Here is a 21,164-nt window from a genome sequence, read left to right as displayed (position 1 = left end):
CTCAGGCCCTGGGAAATTGGGACCTGGAACGAGAAAGGGGAACCAAGGGAGATAAGTGAGGCCTGATTTGTCCCTCTGAACTCTACCTGAAATAGGTCAGAGCTGCTTTTCCCTACAAGCAGGACAGCTTTCCTGCAAACCACGTCACTACAAGGTTAGCAAGGAGCAGGGATTGGTAAAAACCACAGACTGGCTGAGAAGGGACAAGCTCCTTAGAGGTGCCATAACTCTGTTCTTCCAGCAGGGGGCAGCCTATCCTGACAAAAAGGATTCCCTGTTTTTCAGGCTGCCCTCCCAGCCAAGGAGACCAATTCCCCTGACACTTGACAGGGTTAATCTGAGCTTCCATCTTGGGGGAGAGAAGTCCCCGGGGGATCATAACAGTGTTTAGAATGTGGTGTCCTGTTTAGGAAAGGTAGAACAATCAGAAACTGAAACCCCTCATCCCCTCAAATTGAAAGGCTGTAAATATGACCTTGCATAAAGAAGAGACAGCATGTGTGAGAGAGCGAGCAGAGTGGCAGCAGCTAGGACAAAAGGGCGAGAGGTCTAGGACCTGCAAAGGGTAAATTTAGAAATATGGTGTCAGGAGAGACATAAGTTTGAAACCAAGGCTGTCTCTCTTAAAGCAGAGCATTTGGTTACCTTCCTTATGACACAGATATAGTTTGATATTTCATCTGAAATATCAGGAATTATGTTCTCCATAATTCCTGAGCAGCACCCATTCACTGATCATTATAGATACCAACCCCTAACTGGAGGGAACTGGGTTACATAAGGGTTGGTTGCTAAGGAACAAGGGAGATGCAGTAGGTACGACAAGGGTTGCTTAGTAACGAGGAGTCCCTCGGTGTTGGAGTGGCGAAAGCAAGTCTAGAACTGATGGGGGTCTGTGGACAGCCCCTACCAGAGCCTCCTGAAAATGCATGTCCATTGGCCCTTAGTCCAGAGCTGCCAGACCTGCATCTCTTCAGCTTCCTGGCACTACCCTGCATGAAAAGTACATCCCATGTCCCTGAGTGCCTTCAATAACCCCTTGCTGCCTCCATTCCTTCCCACACAGATCAGACTCCTAGATTGAGGACCCTGCAGGGCTCCTGGGCAAGCAAAGGGCAATCTCTCACTGGGGGAGGTAGGAGATTCCAGACTCACAGGGTGTGGAGCTGGGAAATGTGGGGTCTGGGTGAAAGAGGTCCCCCTCCACAAGCATCTCCGATGTGTTTCCAGTTCATCGGAAAGTGTCTGCATATCTGAGTCTCCCATGCCAGGTCCTCACCTGCCTCCACTCCTGTGCACACCTACAACGGCCTGCCCCTTTCCTTCCAGAGGGTGTCCGGTGGGCGGGCCTGGGTCTGCTCCCTGCCTCAGTGTCCTCCCAGCCTCCACTCAGCGAGCTTCCCTTCAGCACAGCCTGGCGGAGGCAGCAAGTAGGCATTCAGAACCTAGGTCTGCTCTCTGACCTGTTGCAAGCACTCAGTGCTTGCTCAGGGAACGAATGGGAAACTTGTCTTGTCTATTGAATGTTGGGTCTCACATTCCAACTTGCCTGTTTTATAGAGAGTTTTCACAGACAGTCTTCCTGACCGAGGCTCACATGTTTGAAATTCACCCTGACCAGCTCTACTCTCTCTGGTCTCTGCTGTTGGCCTCGTCTGTCTGCAGGAGCAGAGGGTAGATTACTGTCATTACTCTGGCATCCATGATTCTTTCCTCCAGGACCCGGTTCAGCAGGAAGCAGAAAAACGCACTGGCCAGCATGCTCCAAGCAGTGACTGGCGTCCACAGGGGCCTGTTTCACTCCCGTGCTGGACTCTCTGTGCGGATGAGCAGCACTGGGATAAACCCAAAGGGTCTCCTGGCCAATCGGGTAGCTGTGGTCACAGGGTCCACTGAAGGGTAAGTGCTGTGGTTGCCCTATGGGTCTTGACCCCTCCCCAGGACTCTCACATCCACAGAGACCTCGGGCTTCTAGGTCAACACACAGCCTTGTTGATTTCCAGGGATGGGTCGAAGGACGGGGCTGAGGTTGTCTTGTTCCCTCCATCTCTGCTGCAGGATCGGCTTTGCCATTGCAAGGCGCCTGGCCCAGGATGGGGCCCACGTGGTTGTCAGCAGCCGGAAGCAGCAGAACGTGGACTGGGCAGTGGCCACGCTGCAGGGGGAGGGGCTGAGTGTGACAGGCACTGTGTGCCATGTGGGGAAGGCCGAGGACCGGGAACGGCTGGTGGCCAAGGTGAGGGGCTGCAGAGAATGTGCAAGGCCTTTCCCATGCTGTTCAGATCTGGGTGGGGCTGGGGCTGGGACTGGGATGGGGCTGGGAGGCTCTAGAACACGTCTGGAAACCAGGACTGCCCAGAGTCTACCTGGGTGGAGGGCACTGCGCACACTGGCTTTCTGGAAAATGGCTTGTTCATGAGAGAACCCTCGCCTCCATCCAACACCCTGGAGAACCACGGCTGAGGAGGAATCTAGAGGGATTCCCTATTCCCAAGTCCATGGACAGATTCCTGGAGGAGAGAGACCCTCCGCTCCTGAGACCCTCGGGGATGCAGAGCCTGTCCTTGGGCCTATCCCACACTCCTGCCTTCATCAGAATTTCGTTCTCACACTAGTTGTGTGACCTAGTCCTGGTGGAGACAGGATCTGATTAGCAAACTTTGCCTCAATGCCCTGTGCACTTGGCAACAGCGCTGGGAGGGTGACGCCTCCTTGGACCATCTTTATTCTTAAGGCCCTGTGTTTCACCCTTCCACCAAGGTCCTGGAGCACCATGGGGGCCTTGACTTTCTGGTGTGCAATGCAGCCGTCAACATCCTGGTGGGAGGCACCCTGAAGGCCAGTGAGGAGGTGTGGGACAAGGTGAGAGGCTCTGAGGGGGAGTTGGCTGAGGAGTCTAACTTGCTTTCCCATTGAGACTCGACTCACCTCCCTGTCAAGCAACTGTAAAAACCGGCACTGATCACTCCTCCCCTGGAATGTGTCGTGATGCTACTTTCCAATCTGTGTGCCTTCAAAGTGGTTCCTACATTCTTTCTGCTTTCTTTTCTCTTCCTATCCCTTTTGCATTTATTCATTTAGCAAATATTCAGTGAGGATTTGCTATGTGCCAGGCACTGTTCTAGGCTCTGTGGATACAGCTCTGGGAATATCTTGATGAAAGTCAAGAATAGGAAGGGCTCTGCTCTTTGTTGACAGTAGATACATTTCACATCCTTTGGTGATTTTGCTCCTCTTTGGGGACTCGTACCTGCCACTGAGATTCTTCCCCCTTCCAGGAGGAGGGTTCCTCACTGTCCCTCAGAGGAACCTGAAATACCTGTCAGGCCTGGACCCAGCCATCAGCTGTCCATGACATTCCAGCCCACTGCATTTGGCCTAATGATCCTGCCACCTGGTCCACGGGGTCCAGAAGAGACCTTGTAAAATGTCTTGAGGTCTACCTTGGGCTTTGTTGTTCTATGATTTATGTTATGTTTTTATTTATTTTATGTATTTATTTTTTATATTTTATATCTATTTATTTATTGTTTATATTATATTATTATTTATTTATTTATTTTATAGATCTATGATTTATGTTATGTTATGGTCCTATGTCATTCTATGTTTTCTATTCTATGTCACCTGTGTTGGGTTTTGAGTCCCTCTGACCAGACCAGATGGACTGCAGGGACACCATCTTCTTCCTGCTGTCATTAACCTCCATCTCCACCCCAAGCTCTGGCCAGAGCATTTCCTCTGCCTTCCCCAGGTCTCTGCCCTGCATAGACAGTGTTCTCAGGCCAGGCCCTCTTGTGTATCTGCCTTCGCCAGATGCCGTTTCCTCCTTCCTCAGAGATGACCTGAGATCTGAGCTCCCTGCAGCCACTGCTAGCAGCCTCCTCAAGCTTCTCAGCTTCTTTAATGCCTCTGAAGGGTCATTTGTGATTAGGTAGCTGGGGTTTCATTGTTGATAGTGTCCTAGCCCTCCAGAGTCATTTTGCCTTTTAGTGTCTTAGTTCATGGGATCATGACTCTCTTTATCTTGGAATCCACTGGGACACAGCCCCGCCTTCCTTTCCCCACTGCCACCCTATTCTCCCAGGTCTTACTGAGCCACTAGCTGTCTGCACCACGAGGTCATAGTTGTCCCTGATCACATCTGCCACCACCTCACACGTTTGAAATTTCCCTGATTCTCTGCTTTCTTTGAATGCAGTTTTTGGAGGTGTCCTGGGAGTTAGTTCCTTCTCAGTCACTTTATCACTGGGCCAGTTCGAGCACCTCTCCAGAACCCCCTTTTCTCCAGCTGGTTGGGAAATATCCCCTCTCCTCTTCCACTACTTCTCCAACCTTCTTCTGCCTGAGGACTCTCCAGCATCCAAGCTCCGCAGGCCACCATCTCTACTCAGGACTTCGTGGCACCCGGAGCTACTCTATCTGCTTTTCTTTTCTTTCTTTAAAAAAGATTTTATTTGTTTACTTGAGAGAGAGAGAGCGAGAGAGAGAGAGAACGAGAGGGGTGAAGATCAGAAGGAGAAGCAGACTCCTCATGGAGCTGGGAGCCTGATGAGGGACTGGATCCCTGGACTTCAGGATCATGACCTGAGCTGAAGGCAGTTGCTTAACCAACTGAGCCACCCAGGTGTCCTCTGTCTGCTTTTCTAATAGGGCAGTCCTTTTAAGCAAGGGAGGGACTCACCTTTTCCTTGATTCATGCTTGGCTGCTGAGTCTAGGAGGGGCCTTGTTGGAGCCCATCCCCCAGCTTAGAGCAGACATCAGTGGGATGGTGGGGCTCTATTTTGAGCAGAGAATGACCAGGAAGTCCCTTAATCTAACCCTCAATGCCTTCTTATTGGGGACCTTATATTGGGCCCCCCTTTGGACATCTGAGCCACTTCTTCTGGTCCTGGGGGTCATCCCCAGCAATGGCAATCTGTCATCATGTGGGCCTCAGCAGTTCTCCATCAAAGCCTCATCCCTCATCAAGGGGATGACCATATATGCAGTCCCATTCCCTAGAGACAGAGGACACACTGACCTCACTCAAGATGGTGCCTCACAGGAGGGATCCTGATGTCACTTTAGTCCCAGCTGGTGCTCTGTCCTAGCCTCCAGCTCAGTCTCTGCCTCTTTCCCTGCCAGTTCCTCTCTTACTTTTCCTCTGTCCCCAGTCCCATCAGACTGAGTTCCCAGACAGCGGATCAGGAACCCTCATGTCTGGGGCTGGATCCAGGTTTTAGTCGCAGGCGGGACTGGCGTGGGAAGCTCACACCCAGGATGGCAATTCTCTGTTGTGTCTCCCACTTTGTGATGGCCGTAGGAAAGCTCAGAGCCACGTCTGCAGGAAACAGGCAGGCATGCCGGCCCTCGCAGCTGGCATTTTTGTGAACAGATAATAATATAATGCTCAGTCCTTGCCACATGCTGTGAAGTGTGGGCACCAACCTTCCCCTTGCTTTTTCTTATCTTTCTACACTTATTTTTCCTGTTCTCCATTTCTTCACACATAATACCTCTTCGGCTTGTTTTATGCTGTGGCACCATGAGAACACCTTAAATTCTACTGGGACAAGACAAGGACACCAACAAGTCAAAACACAGACAGACAAAGACAACACTTCCAGAAATCTTCTTTGCTCCCAGAACCTCCTTTCCCCTCCATCTGTTCTACTTTCAGTCTTTTTTCCAGGGGCCTCTGCTTAGCGGTTCTATCTGCAGTCCAGCATGTTGTCCATTTTCTTGAAAAGGCCTGAACAGTTCCCTCCTTCACCCCAGTTGGGAACAGTTTGCTCACAAGCTTGTCACTTAGCCTGACTGCCTGTTAAACCGTTAGCCAGTAGGCTACCCCTCTTGTTCTGATCAGAAGAGAAATGAATCTTAGAGCAGCACACTTGTGGGTTTGCTGCACAAATGATAGGGCTCCGGGTGTCTTATGACAACAGGCCCTGGGCTGAGGGCTCACGGCGTCTCTTTGTCTTCCCTCCTGCCTCCACTCTGATTTCAGATCCTGAACGTGAATGTGAAGTCACCAGTCCTGCTCCTGAGCCAGCTGGTGCCCCACATGGAGAACAGGGGGTAGGTGGCAGGGTGGGGGTGGGGTGGGATCTGGTGGGGAGCCTGTGTGTGAATGGAGTCTGGAGAACACAGGGGCCCAGCTGGGAGGTGTTCCTGGGGTCTCCCCATCTCCCTTCCTCTGTCCTGCTTCACCCTTTGTACAGTTACAGCTTCTAGTTCTTGCCTGCAGGATAAGGGTGCTGGTCCTGGGGCTCCAGCGTGCTCTCATTGGCCTCGACATCAGCATGTTTGGGAAAGGGCTGAGCTTTAGATCTGTCCTCGTGGACAGATCCTTCTCACCCTCTACTGAGGGACAGTGCCTTTTCACCAATTTACAATCTGTGACAGGGTCCCACCATCCCAGATCCATTCTCCCTCCCTGATTCTCAGCCTCCAGGGAGCTTACCTGTTTTTCCAGATCCTGCCTATTTGACTGCACTCCATACATAGCTTCAGGGGTATCATGTCAGGGACTCAAGCCTCCACCTCCCTCAGGCCATAGCTCCTCCTCAGTCAGGCTCCTTGATGCAGACATACCTTTTAGGAACCGGCCCCAGGCTGTGTGGGGTAGAGGAAAACATTACTGCCTCTCATTTCTTGTCTCCTCCTGCTTCATCTGCTTCTTAGAGGCAGCCCACTCTGCCCCCTTCCCCAAGAAGCTGGCTTTCTGCTCATTGCTTCCCTCAAGATGAGGCAGAGAGTGTCATGGTTCAGAGCATGGGTGTTGGGTCAGAGAACTAGGGTGGAGTTCTGGCTCCGCCACTTACACGGTTCTGCTGTGAAACTCTGTGGGCCTCTGTGGCCCTTGAAACTCTGTGGGCTTGAAAGGGAGACAATAATGCAAACTGTACCACCGCTGTGAGGACTGCATTATTCCATGACTATAGTAGTTAAAATGGTATTGTGCTCATTTTTCTATCTTTTTAAAATAATAGTAGCACCTCAGTCCATGTTAAGTTACTGGTTTCCTGTCTCCTCTCAGGATGGGGGCGGTCATCCTCGTCTCCTCCATTGCAGCCTATGTACCACAGGCGGTGAGTGCTTGCTTGTGTGCTCCTGGTAGTGTTAGGGGAAGGGGTCCCCAGGACACCACAGGGTCAATGCCTGGGAGAGACCCCCACCTCACTCGTGCTGCCCTAGGTTGAGCTGATGCCCATGTGGCTGCTGGGCACAGCTTCTGTTCTCAGAACAGGATGGGGAGAGTGTGTCTGAGCTCTGCACTTGGGCCAGGGGTGGGAGCATCTGTACGTGAGAAACTCAACTGGTACTTTCCTCTGCTTCCTCATATCCTTTTTTTTTTTTTTTTTTCTTTTTAAGATTTATTTATTTGGGAGGGGGAGGGGCAGAAGGAGAGGGAAAGGTTCCCAAGCAGACTCCTGGCTGAGCACCCAGCCATGGCTGATGCGGGCTCCATTTCACAACCCTGAGGCCTTGACCTGAGCAGAAATCAAGAGTCGAATGCTTAACTGACTGAGCCACCCAGGCGCCCCTGCTTCTGTATATCCTAAAGACTGTCTTGATTCCCTTCCCAGAAACTGGGTGTCTACAATATCAGTAAGACGGCTGTGCTGGGCCTCACCAGGACGCTGTCATTGGAGCTGGCCCCCAAGGGCATCCGGGTGAACTGCCTGGTTCCAGGAGTAATTGAGACCAGATTCAGCCAAGTGGTGAGGACTGAGATGTGACCCCCATTTCCCAGCCTGGCTCAGTGGAAACCTCCCCAGTGACTAAGGGATAAGCCTCAGATCCATGTCTCTAACAGATGAGGTCCTCAGTGTCCTTTGAATTCAGCCATGACTCAGTCAGTCACCCCAAATCTGCCGTAGGTGATCTGTTGCAGGATCATCTGGGGCCCTTCTTTTAACACCACTGACTCATTCATGTCTTCTCTTTGCCCAGTTACACAAGGATGAGTTCTTCTGGAACAATTTCAAGAAAGAGCACAAGCTGCAGAGGCAAGTGGGGTGTGGAGCCTTGGTTACCAGGGTACAGCTAGGGAGGGGTGGCTTGTCTGTTTCACTAGTCGACCTCTCCCTGTGTGCTGGCCATTCCTTTAGCTGGAGTGTGGGTTCCACAGAGCCCTGCAGGGTGCAAGCAAGAAGCCCTGCTGAGTCCACCCTGTCCCTCCTTGGAGCCCACTCCCACCAGAGTCTGAGATCCCTGACATGTGTTCTGTCCTTCTACACAGGTTAGGGCAGCCTGAAGACTGTGCTGGGATTGTGTCCTTCCTGTGCTCTCCAGACGCCAGCTACATCACCGGTGAAAGCTTTGTGGTGGCCGGTTTCTCCCCTCGGCTCTGATGGAGCTGAGGGGTCCCTGAGCTGTGGGTCTGGGTTTAGGAGACTGGGGACAGGTGGGCTGGGAAATCATGAAGGTCAAGAGATAATGACTGAAACTTAAGGCAGGACCCTCCAGTGTTCTCATCTGTTGATTCTGCTGTTGATATAGCTGCTGTGATCCAACCAACCTGTGGGTTCTTGATATGGGGCTGTGGAGCCGAAGGAGTTTATGGGTCTGGCACACTGGAGGAAACATAAGGGACAGGAGCAGCAACTTGGGCCCTCGAAAGTTCCAGTCCTTCTCTCTGCCACTTGTACTTTAAACATTTCTTTCCTAAAACAAACTCCAATTTCTCTTCAAGCCTGGAAACTCCTGGTAAGGGGAATGAGGCTGAGGACAGGCCTCTCCTGTCTCCTGCCTTTTGCTGCCCTGAGCCTGTCCTCAGACCCAGCCAGTGAGTGTTCACAGAAGGCTCTGCTCCTTTCTCTGAGTGGGCTGGTGGAGGCTAAGCAAGGTGGGAGAGGGTGAGAGGATTCCAGGATCCCCCCTGGGGTTCTGTGGGTTAGTGGTCTTTCATGTTTTCTGGGCCACATAGGCCTTTGAGTCCTTGAAGAAAAAGGCTTCACCAAATCTTGCATACCACTTCAGGTTGAAAACTGCTAATTGATACAAAAGAGAGAAGTCAGTGTGAAGTTCTCCTTAGGGGTGTCTCCTCTTGGTAAAGGCACCTTCTGCTGTCCTGAGGCATGTTTGAGGGCTCCATCCTTCTGTGTATGCACGTCCAAGGCTAGGCAGACTCGGAGGAACAGTGGCCCTAAGAATGCCTCTCTTCCTCTTGTGCCATCCAAAAGTCTCCCCTGAATTGGTCCCAAGGGAGGACCTGAGACAAGGCTTCCAACTGACCTCTGGCTTTCACCTCACTAAAGCCGCTCACCAGTGCGCCCTCTCTGAACACCCTGGGCATGGGTCTTTGTCTTGAGACTAATTCAGTCACAAAAACATGTATAGTTCCCTACTGCAAATGTTGGGCCAGGCACCCTGGGGAGCACAAACATAAAAACAGACCCAACCTCTCTTAGCTTCCTTCCTTGTGGTACGAGTACAGGGGTTTAAAACAGTCATCAGTAAATAAGGCAGAAATGGGGCGCCTGGGTGGCTTAGTTGGCTGAGTGTCCAACTCCTGAATTTGGCTCAGGTCATGGTCTCAGGGTTGTGAGATCGAGTCCCACGTCCAGCTCTGGGCTCAGCACAGTCTGCCTGTCCCTCTCCCTCTGCTCTGCCCCCTGCTCATTTGCACATACTCTCTCTCTCAAATAAATAAATAAAATCTTTAAAGATAAAATAATAAATAAGGCAGAATGTATTCATTCTTTCAATAAATTGAATGAGTACCACTCTATGCCAGGTATTGTTTTAAGAACTCAGAGGGCCACTGTGAACAAAACAAAGATCATTTCCCTGCAGAGTTTATACTCTCATGGGGGAGATGTACAATAAACAACAAACATATTAAAAAATTATACAGTGCGTTAATAGGTACATAGGCACAGAAAAAAAAAAAGACAAAGAGAAGGGTAAGTGTACAATTCTATACCCAATTCTAAGGCATGGTGGGCTCTTTTCCCACATCAAGTAGTTCTCTAACAGCTGAGTGTTACAATTCAGCTGAATTCGGACACATTCTGCCTGGAGATAGGGTGAGACCCCACAGGTTAAGGGCTCAGTTCTGCAAGACTAGCCCCCCTCCATTTGCTAAGTGCAAGTCCTTGTTGTCTGCTGTGGTCTGATGGTAGCTTGGAGATTCCAATCACCTCTGCCTTGGGTTTGGTGAGTTTGCTGGAGTGGCTCACAGAACTCGGAGAATGATTTTTCTTACTAGATTACCAGTTTAGGGCACGTGGGTGGCTCAGTCAGTTAAGTGCCTGCCTTTGGCTCAGGTCATGATCCTGGGGTCCTGGGATTCTGGGGTCCTGGGGAGTCTGCTACTCCCTCTCCCTCTGCCCTGCCCTCCCCTCCCCCATTTGTGATCTTGTTTTCTCTCAAATAAATAAAATAAAATAAAGTAAAATAAAAAGACATCTTTATCACTCTTATCTTTATCACTCACATCTTTATCACTTAGTCTGAGAGTCTACGGGCTTTAGAAACTCTGTGGCAGAAATGCAGACAGTGAGGTTTCCCTAAGGTTAGGACTCGTGGAGGCCACGGGTGCAGGGCTAGGAGGCCACCTGAAGAGGCCTGACAGAGGGGTCTGAGGTGAGGAATCAGAATATAACAGTAAACCAAGAGTAAACCAAGACTGAAGGCTTCAGTATTGAGGAATAGTTGGAAAAGGTGGGGGACATGGGCATCCGGGTGGGGTGGGGAGATGCAGACAGGCAGAACAGGACAGGATTCTATGGGTAAAAAGGATAGGCCCAGAAAGGGGAATCGCTGGAGGGTCCCACAGCTCTAGAATATAGCCAAGGCAGTGGGCAGAGCCTTGTTATCATATCTCTGGCCCCATGACCTCCTCCTACACTCCGCGAGGGCAGACAGTGAGGGAAGTGGCCGGGCAAGCAGGGACAGTACCCTTTAGGCCTGCAAGGAGGACACCCAGAGTGGACCCCCAAGGGGAGAGAGCAACCTGAAAGCGGGGCAGGGGCTTCTGAGCTCACTTCCTCTCAGGATGAGAGCCCTGGGAGACGGACGACAGTATGGCACTGGAAAGGAAGGCCCTGGTTCTGGACCCAGCGCTGGAGAAGGGAGCTGAGGCCCACAGAGAAGAGAACTTTGCTTGCAATGGAGCGTCACACAGAGGGGGATTGGTGTGCCACTGTACATGCTGTGTGTTTGTGGGAGTGTGCATGCGTCCCTGATGGAGTGGGACTGACCCCAGAGGAGGAGGGCTTGGGACTGAGAGCAGGTGAATGGGCTGGGGTGTGGAGGGGCGGTTTGCACTAGTTTTATGGCCCTTGCCCCTTCCTCTGTTGAGAAATGTCCAGAAAACCCAATCCTGGGCCCAGGGCACACCCGGAATGGGAGGGGTGCAGGGGCAGAGATAAGGACAGGCCTATGTGCTCTGCTCCCCAGGCTATTCTTACCTTTCAGCCTCACAAGTGGACAAAGGCTCCGGACCAGGCTTGGTGAGAACCAGGGTCAGACTGTTTGAGTCCTCCCCACCCCCACCACCCTCTAGTCCTCAGGCCAAGTTTCCAGCCAGGGGCTGCAGATCATGGATACTGCAACATAAGTACTTCCTTGGGATAAATAACCTCAGTATTTACTTGGTTCCCAGCAGCCCTTGGGTGGTACTCAAATGCTTTCACCTGGGCTAAGAAGTGAAAAAAGAAAGAACCATCACCACCAAGTTTGGCACATCAGGGGGTTTCCTGCGGACTTGTGGTATTTGTGTGCTTGAAGGACTGGGGAGGAGGGAGAGCAGGAAATGGAGCCGGGTTAGTGGGGAAAAGCAGTTCGTGGGACCACTTAGCTTCTAGCTCCCCCAGCTGTGGGTGGGAGAGCCTCAGGATCATTGGCCTTGGGCTGGGGACTTGGAATGCCTGACTCTCCACCTGGGAGCACGTAGTCTCTGTTGATACATTTTAAGTTAAGCCCTTCATCTCTGATTCCTAAAGAAAGATCTGGAAAACAGTATCAGGGCAATTTGGAATTCTAGGGTATCCGGTGATGGCCGCAGGTAAGGTAACCCAGTCTAGTAATCGAGGTGCTGGCAATCCAGCCTGAGGATTCTGTGTTACGATGAGTCCTGAGGGTACCCAAACTTGTCTGGATGCTGTGGCCCCATGGGAACGAGAAGCGGCACAAGCTGGGGTCCCTAGCCCAGCTTTCTCTTATTTATTTTCCAGACCACTCCGACGATGGGTCCCTCGTCCCATGTGTCTGGCTGTGACTGCCCAGGCCTCACTGTGGGGCTGGACTCCCAGGTGTGAGGTCCTGGAGCTGCGCTGGAGAGGAAGGGGTGATCCTAGGGTGGTCTGAAGCAGTGTAGCGGACTAGAGGTTCTGTGTAGGCTGGGATCTGTGGGGGGTGAGGTGATGACAAACATGGGTGAATGCCCAGGGCTATGCTTGCCACAGCTGACTTCACCTTGAAGATCTCACACCAGATTGTACCAAGAAGATGAACTATCTTTCCATCAAAAGCAAATGGTTCCCTTGGCAATTGAACAGCAGGGGATACATTCTGAATACCAGAATCAATGAAAGATTGGGAATATAATGGAAATGGAGGAAAAGAGGGATCAGGAGATGACAAGCCACAGGTACCCTCGGGATTCTGCACCTGTGGAGCTGGGACAGTGTTGGCGGGGTTGGGGCTGAAGTTGCTGTGCAGGTCTGGGCGGTTGTGTGCCTTGGCTGGCTGGACTCCAGTTTAGAGTTTCTGTCCCTTTAGCCCTTGAAGGCCAAAAGATGAGGTCCTCCATGCAGGGAGGGTCCTCCTGAATTCCAGAGGGTGAAATGACTTCCTTTGCTGATCGTTTTTTTTTTTTTTAATAACATGTTTTCTTTTTTTTTCATTTTAATTTTCTTTAAAAGATTTCACTTATTTATAAGAGAGAGCACAAACACAAAGAGGGGGAGTGGCAGGCAGAGGGAGAGGGAGAAGGCGGCTCCCCACTGAGCAAGGAGCCCTATGTGTAGCTCAATCCCAGGACCCTGGGATCATGACCTGAGCCGAAGGCAGACACTTAACTGACTGAGCCACTCAGGCACCCATTTTTGCTGACCATTTTATTTATTTATTTATTTATTTTTAAATTTAATTAAAAAATTTTTTTTTAAAGATTTTATTTATTTGACAGAGAGAGACCCAGCCAGAGAGGGAACACAAGCAGGGGGAGTAGAAGAGGGAGGAGAAGCAGGCTGCCTGCTGAGCAGGGAGCCCGATGCGGCGCTCCGTCCCAGGACTCTAGAATCATGACCTGAGCCGAAGGCAGTTAACAACTGAGCCACCCAGATGCTCCTTGCTGATCATTTTAATGGGGACCTTTGATGTTTCCTAACTGCTGCCTGCTCCAGAGAGGGTAATTTGCGTAGATACATGCAGCGTGTGTAGATATGTATAGGAAGGCGATGCTGAGCTTTGAATCCAAGTCTGTCCACCAAATTCCCCAACAAAGTGATGGCCAGAGCTCTGTCAGCCTGATTCTCCCTGGCATGTCTGTTTTAGTTTGGTTTCTCTTGTAAGTAGAGCCTAAGACAAGAGCTTTCAGACAGGGGATCTGAGGGAGCAGAAGTGAGGCGGTGGGTAGGAAAGGAGGGGGATGGTTAAGGAGGGTGACACTGCCGGCCACATCCCTCCATCTTCCAAGAAGCACACAGAGCACCTCCCAGGCATGCGTGTCCCCCTAAAGATGGCAGGTGGAGCATTTATCCATGCGCTTTCACCTCCCAGCCCCAGAGCGCTGCCCCTGGGGATTATTAACTGCTCCCCACTTTCAGTCAAAGAGGAAGAAGCCATCCAAAGTGCAGTGAGTCAGACCCCCCAGAAATGCCACTCCCTACCCCCAGCCACATCAGAAGTCACATCAGACAATGGCAAAAGGGTTCAAGTCAGAGCACCCAAAGTGTCCCATCCAAGGTCTCTAGGAAGTAACTATCCAAGGTCTCAAATTTGTTTAAGGGACAAAACTCTCAACCCATTGCTCCTGTGAGGACCCAGGGAGAAACACAATCTCTCTTCTTACCCAAATAACAATTAATCTACTTGCCCCAAGGGACAGCCTTCAGAAGTTTTCACTGGAAGCTTTCAAGCTGCCAGGTCTCAAATCTCCAGTTACTGGTTTGAATGGTTGCTGTGGCTGTCCCGCAGGGTTCCCAGAAGATTGAAGATACGGGAAGGCAGGAAAGGAAGATCAGAAGAGGAAACTCTTAATAAACTAATCATACACCAAAAGAGCTGTAACCTCTCAACAACTGAATGTTCTACTTGTTAAAAAATGAAAATTTAAAATGCAACACTCAATGTCATTAAATTTACATATTAACTTTAAAACTCCCCTTACTTCTCCATAAAAATCGGGATGGTTTTAGTATGTGAGGTCCTGGAAGGGAAGGAATCTGGAGCCTCCTCTTGTCCCATTTCTGTTGACCCAGCTTTTGGAGACAATTGACAAAAGACACTGGTGGTAAGGATAGGTCCTTGGCAACCTGAAGCACCACAGGTATGGGAATGAAATGTGGGGCTTTGGAGTTTAATGAATGGAGACCCCAGGAGCCAGCCCAATCGGAACACCAGGCATCTGGGGTCTTGAATGTCCTGGGTCAGATTTAGCCAACTAAATAGCACACAGAAAACACAGTTAGCCCACATCTGGAGAATTTCTTTCAACAGGCAGAAAGAGGGAGTATGGGATGCCGAACAAAAAAACCATCACCTCCACCACCTAACTTTGAAACAGACCCCAGCAGCCCACATCAGAAAGAGCCATTTCCAGAATTCTCTTCTACCTCCTTTCTGCTCTTCCCTGTCCTCCTGAAGTTTATCAGCTAACTCCATGCCAAACCTTTCAGGGAGGCTCTGTGCCCCTCCTGTCTTGCTTCATTTGCTGGGAGTTAAGAACTGATGCAGGTGTGGGGAGGTGTAGCCCTCCGAGTGTCCCTAAGATCTAAGATCACTTGCTTGTCATGGAGGCTGTGTTTCTCTGATGAGATCTGATGGCTGGTCTCCAGTGCACCTGGTCTCTTGCCTTTACCAGAAGAGATTGAAACTGTCTTATCCCCTGCCTTGGGAGCAGTTATGCCTCAGAATCAAGGAAAAGATCATCCAGAAGATCTGGTTTACTCCCAGCTTTTCTCTCTCCTGATATTTTATAGATGAGGCAACTGAAGGCCATGAAGGGGAAGGGGCTTGACCATGAAGTGGGCTGGTAGGAGATATGCTCCGGAAACTAGGTCCCCTGACCCTCAGTCTGGGCTTGTCATGAGATAGTCCTGTGCCCGGTTCACTTGGCCCATCACCTGCCATACTGCTGATTCCCTAAGAAGTTCTCTTTTCCAGGGCAGGAGCTTCTGGATTTGAACAGGGAGTGCTGTGGATTGAAAGTTTATGTAACCCCAAAATTCATATACTGAAACCCGAATCCCTAACAGGATAGCATTTGGAGATGGGGACCTTTGTAATTTGGGTTCAATGAAGACATGAGAGTGTGGTTTCATGATGGAATGAGTGCTCTTATAAAAGTGACATGAGATCTCTCTCTCTCTTCCCACCATATGAGGACACAGCAAGCAAATGGCCACTCGCAGATCAGGAAAAGTGCTCTCACCACCGTCTGACTAGGCTGATCTCAGATTCTGAGCCTCCAGAACTGTTAGAAATAAATGTCTATGGTTAAGCTACCCACTCTATGGTATTTTGTTATAGCAGCCCAAGCAGACTACATCTGGGGAGCTGACACTAACCTCTGCCCACGTGACTTCACTATGGTGGTGACAGATCAGAGAGCCTGACCATCTATGCTAGCCACAGGTGGCCCCCTCCTCAGGGACCTGCCCCAGCTGAGGGCTCAGAATATATCATATAAAAGCTTTCTGGTATCTACCAAAAAGTTGCTAAAGAGATTCTTACTTAGTGTTGAATCCATATTTTTAAAAAAATACTCGATTTCTATACTATTCAGGCAGTACAGTAAAAACAACGAATTGAATTCATTAGTTTGAAAGGTGCCAAGAAAGAGAGGAGCAGCCACTGGCTGCCTGGAGCCATCCTGACATGGTCAGCCGGGCCCTTGGTGCTGATGGCCTGGCCTCCCAGCTTTTGTTAAACACAAACAATTCTGTGAGATACTGACATCTGATAAGCCCACTCTGTTCCCTTGCCAGAGAAAGACAAAAACAAGATCACTCTGTAATCAGTCTGAACACAGACAAATTACTGTTTCAACTACAAAAATCTGAACATCCATTCTTCATCTTGAATAACCCATGACAATGGTTGCTTTGTCAACAGCCCCTGTAACTTGGCTCTTTTCTTCTCTCCTTCTACATGCTTATGATTAAGATTCCAATGGTATGGAAGAATTACTCCAGTAGCCAATCCAGAGCAAAGCCTTGCCTCCCTAAATCCTCAACATCACCTGACACAAGCCCGAGCTGATAAGTTCTTTCCAATATTTTGTTCCCAAAATGCCCCACACTTGCCCATGGGGTGTGTTCTCCCTCATTTGTGAAGAGTCAGTAAACCCAGTCTTATTGACTACAGTATTTACCTGGTGGCCTTTGGTTGGAGAGTACTGGCTGTCTGTACATTTATTTTTTAAAGTATTTTAAGTGAACATGGTAAAAAATCAAGGTACTTCAAAGGGTGAACAGTGAAAGGTAAGTCTCCTTTTCTACACTTGAACCCTGGAATCCACTTCCCTTCCTCCAGGGCCATCATTGTTCCCAAAGACAGTCTGTGCACATACAGATGGATACGTATATTTATCAATTTCAGTGTCAATCGCATTTATCATTACTACCAGTTTGTCCTTCCTTTTATCCACCTGCTGGCTCAATATTTACTGCACCTGGAACTCCACAGTGATGCTATGAACTTTCTCAGGGGAATGATAACAGTGACTCAGGATATGGTGTGGGCCATTTTTCAGTAAGTCAAAGCAGGGGAAGAAAGGGCTCCATGGCCTGTGGCCATTTAAGCAGCAGTCCCAACTTTATTGACAGAAAAGTTTATTGGTTGCTTTCAATTCTCCCTTTACTACAAGCATGGATGGGGCTATCACCTTTGATGCAGAAGCTGTAGCTTTTACAATGATGTGGGGATGGACAGAGGGGTGGAGAACAGGTCCTGTGGTAGAGATGGTTTTCCCTCAGCTTCAGGATGAGGGTCAAATTCCTTTGTGTGAGGTACAACTCCTCAGATCCTGACCTCTGCCTCCTTTGTCCCTCTGTTCTTCAAACCACCACTTGCCCTCAGGAGCTTTACTCTTGTTGGCTGAAGGAGCCCCGTCCGTCCAACCCCCCCCCCTCCCCCCAAGGGCTGTTCTTTCTCTTGTTCAAGGTTTTTGCACACTCCACTGCCTTTGTCAGAAACAGCCTCCAGGGCAGCCACTCCCATGGTACTTGCCCCAGAGTGTGGGCATTCTGTTTTCTCCTTCAGCCCTGAGATGTTCTTGCATCTCTGAAGCCACAACCTCTAGCAGGAAGTTCAGCACATAAAAACTTCTCAAGGAAGGTTTGCTGAATGACAGAATGAATGGTGAATAAAGGAATTCCTCTTCTGGAGGCTCAGTCTGGTGTGTATAGCCCTTCCTGCTTCTAAGAACCCCTTCTTTGATCCCAGGTTCCTGGAAATGGCAGAGGCAAGCCATGTAAGGAAATGGTTCCTTCTAAAGAAAGCAAGATTTGCCCCCAGGGCTACGCTGGAGCGGCAGCCCTCTCTGCCTCCTGCACTGCAGAAAGTTTTGTCTTTCCTTCAGGGAAGGAAGGAAAAACTCTTGGCTGTTTTCTAGAGCCAGAACTCAGGCTGCTTCATCAGGATTCATCTTCCAAATGACTTCCAGTCCTGCCCAATCTGGGTCCTGCCAAAGAGAAGGGGTGGGGTGGGGCACCTTAGTGGTGGTGCTACATCTTAAGGTGGGCCTTAGTGCAACAGAAACCACCCCACCAATCCCAGTCACAGGAAGAGTAGCAACTGCCACTTACTGAGCCTTTATTCCAGGTCAAGCATGGTGCTAAGTGTTTCTCAGGAATTCTCTCTTTGAAAGATATTAACAGCTCAAAAAAAAAAAAAAAATTAAAAAAAATAGTAACAGTTCTGTGAGTCAGGGCAGTTCCTAGCCCCATTTTATCTGTGGAGAACCAGAGATTCTAGAAAAATTCAGTAACGTTCCAGAGTGTGGCCTCAGCCCCTCAGTCCACCTCAGATGTCAGCCACAGTACAGGCGGACAGTTCCTGGGGAGCTCAGATTCACCTCGGACACACCACGTATCATCTGTTTTCTGCCCAGGTGGGTGACCAGGGCGTCCCAAGTGCGCATACAGGGGGACTGCCCTGGGCAGGGGCTGCTGCGCAGCCCTTAGGAAGTCCCATGGAAGGATGAACCAGAGGGCATCCTACTTCCTCAGTGAGTCTGTGTGGAGTCAGTTCTCACCGCTTACAGCAGAGACTGCGGGGCATCTGTCTCCCAACGCCCTCACTTCCGCGATCCACGATCACATCGCTAAGGACTTATTGGTTTGGGGTTCGGCTTTTGGAGGAATTCAAGTGAAGACGGTCATACAGTAGAAAAGTGGCAAAGCTGGTACTTAAACTGAGGTGTTTCTGATGAGGGTCTTTTTGATGTATTTTTAGGACGTGAGGAGTCCCAGGAGAAACCCGAGATCCCCAAGCGGAAGAAGGGAGGAGGAGGCAGGATGGGGTGCTGTGGCCCCCTGCCGGCTGCTCTGTAAGTGTGGCGGTGCGTCCCGGCCGCGCTCTCGGGGTGCTGGTGAGGAAGCCATGACATTGGGCGGGGAAGGCAAAGTCTTCTGTGGTGACAGACACCACACCTTGCTTTGGGGTAGCAGAATTTTAAGAAAAATCACACTCTTTGGCTCTAGAGATAGAAGCTTAAACAAAACAAAGTCTTTATTGTCCGAGGGAATCAGCAAGTGCATTTCTTTGCATCATCACTGAGAGATCATCACTGGGCTTCTCTCTTTTCTTCTCGAAGAGTCAAGTCCAGCTCTACTCTTGTGGCACTTGTCCTTTGAACTGGTTCTTGAAATTCCACTTAGGAACTCATTCCTTACAATTCAACTTCGGATCTCCCTGAGAGAATATCCTTTCTTCTGTCATTACTCACATTTAAGTGTGAACAGGTTTCTGATCTCTGAGTGAAAGCAAGTATTGATGGGGGGAGGGGAGAGGTCACTGGGTGCTTGAGGGAGGTGGTGAAGTGTTTCCTGCCTGGGAGGCAGAGGTAGCCAAGGCCATCTCTCCTAAACCAGCCCTACCTGATTCCAGGTGTGTGGTGCTTATTGAGAAAAGGACTAGGAGTTTAAAAGAACCCTAGCGCCCTCCCTCCTGTCCAGCGAGCTTGAACTATGTAGAAACCGAGATTTGGGGTATGAAAAGCAGGAGAGAAAGACACACACTCAGGGCCAAAAGGTCTCTCAAGGATTGTAGTGGGCCAGTAGAGACCTGTTGGTCTCCTTATGGAAGGTGTTGTGATAGCGCACGAGGATGTTGAGGCAGGGGAGACACTGTTCTCATCTGTATCAGCTCACAGCTTAGCAGGCAGCAGTGGGGCTGGGGTCATCAGACAGGAGAGAGACTTTGAGGCTGCTGAAATGGCTAAGGAATGTTGTCTCCAGGACCGGCATTTCTCCTGACCTCCCAGGAAGAGCTAATTTCCCAAGAGGCTTCCTGAGAGTTCATGTCCAAGGCCAGTGTTTTTCTTCCCCAGATTCTTTTCATTGCCATGGAGACAGGTTGCTGTTCTGTCCAGTGAGGTGTCTGAGCGGCAGACACCATGACAACCTGTGGGGGTTGGAAGCACAGCTCCAGAGCACCTCATAGAATGGAGCAAGGACAGAGGTCCAGGGACATTATGATTGTCACGGGCTCAGCTGATGAAAGGGGGACAGCTTGATTTTTGACAGCTTTCCCCCTCAGTGAGCAGTGAGGGAGGGATAGGCGTGATGGGTGGGCTGGGGGCTGGCAGGATTGAGGTCTTGGGCTGTCAAAGACAGGCAGCTTCATTCTTTTTCTGATTGCATGTTTTGCTTGTCTGGACCAGGCCAGCAGATACATGCCTGGAGAAATGACATAAGCCCGAGCAGGACACATCTGTCTAACCCTGGGTGGCAAGAAGGGCTGGGGAGGACAAAGTATCACATTCTGAGGACATGGCCCACAGCTATGGCCTCCCCCCCCCACCCCCCGCCACAGAAATCATGCCACCCTTCCCAGGATGGCAGAGGCAAAGGAGTTGCTAACAAGCTGACGTGAAGCAAATGCTGGTTCCCAAGTTGGAACATCCTAGTTCATTCAGTGGGTGAGGTTTGTTGGTGGTATGAGGCCAGAGGCCTGCCAAACCCTTCCCACCCTCCTCTAGTGTTTGCCTGACTCCTGCTGGAAGCCTGCCGGTTACAGGCAGATCTAGTGACCTCGGTGGTCAGGCCATGGCTGTTTACTTTGCAGAGCTGGGTTAGGAGGCCTGCCCCTTCTCTCCTTCCTTCCTCCCCGGCTCTCTCTCCATTCCATTGGTCCCCCAACCCTGGGCTTCCTGATTCCCAGGCCAGTGCTCTTACTCCCACTATTCCATGGTTGGCTGGATTATTCAGAGAAGCAGCTTCTCTCTCACCCTGGAGGACGGGGAGGAGCAGAGCGGTACTGAGATCTGCCTGGTCCCAGAGGAGTTTAGGGAAGTCCCAGACAGGACCTTTGGCCTGCTCATCCTGCTGGGGGCGATTCTCCTGAAGGCCACAGCCTAGGAGCTGGCAGGAGATCTGTAAGAGTGCCCCCCCCTAGGGCTCAACAGATGACCAAATTTTGATAAGCAATGCAAGTTATACGACTTCAATTCTGGAAGGTCAACCTCTCTGTGACTCCATTTTCTTGTGTATAAAATGGGGGTAAATTTGCAGGGCTATTAGGAGAATAGCATGAATTAATGCCTGGGCCTGGTATTAGCTGTTACTATGATGTCTTAATCCCAAGTCCTCATACAGAGCTCTTAATGTTCAGTGAGTCCTGGCAGGTCACTCCACCCCTGCCCAGCAGGGCGTCTGCTTGTTCCCAGCAAGTCCAGTGTTTTGGAACAGCCTCTGGCCCTCTTCCACCGTGTACACTGATTATTTGGGGAGTGGCGATCCAACCCCAGAGCTATTCGTCCTCATCTTCTGGGGAGTCCCAG

At 50.3% G+C, this 21,164-nt stretch overlaps 1 protein-coding gene and 1 long non-coding RNA gene across 3 annotated transcripts in view; one reads left to right on the top strand and one right to left on the bottom strand.

The window, feature by feature from the left end:
- Positions 1-21,164, bottom strand: part of LOC309866769 — a 226,260-nt gene that overhangs the window by 17,631 nt on the left and 187,465 nt on the right. Inside the window, exon 6 of one of the 2 annotated variants that reach the window (XR_014312795.1) lies at positions 16,976-19,786. The exons of the other annotated variant lie outside the window; for it this stretch is intronic. This is a non-coding gene — a long non-coding RNA (uncharacterized lncRNA). Of the gene's footprint in view, positions 1-16,975; positions 19,787-21,164 lie in introns of those variants that run through there. 2 annotated transcript variants of the gene reach the window in all.
- On the top strand, positions 1,760-8,340 carry LOC309868093 (dehydrogenase/reductase SDR family member 2, mitochondrial-like; the record flags this gene model as incomplete). Its single annotated transcript, XM_082737556.1, has 8 exons — positions 1,760-1,899; positions 2,059-2,236; positions 2,761-2,862; positions 5,991-6,061; positions 7,023-7,074; positions 7,573-7,707; positions 7,940-7,995; positions 8,229-8,340. 8 exons carry the CDS (start codon positions 1,760-1,762, stop codon positions 8,338-8,340), a joined length of 846 nt encoding a protein of 281 aa, XP_082593682.1.

Source organism: Mustela nivalis, assembly GCF_964662115.1.
Source record: "Mustela nivalis genome assembly, chromosome: 6".
Classification (NCBI taxonomy): Eukaryota; Metazoa; Chordata; class Mammalia; order Carnivora; family Mustelidae; genus Mustela; species Mustela nivalis.
Note: the sequence above shows the minus strand (reverse complement) of the source record. Positions and strands in the feature narration are given on the sequence as shown.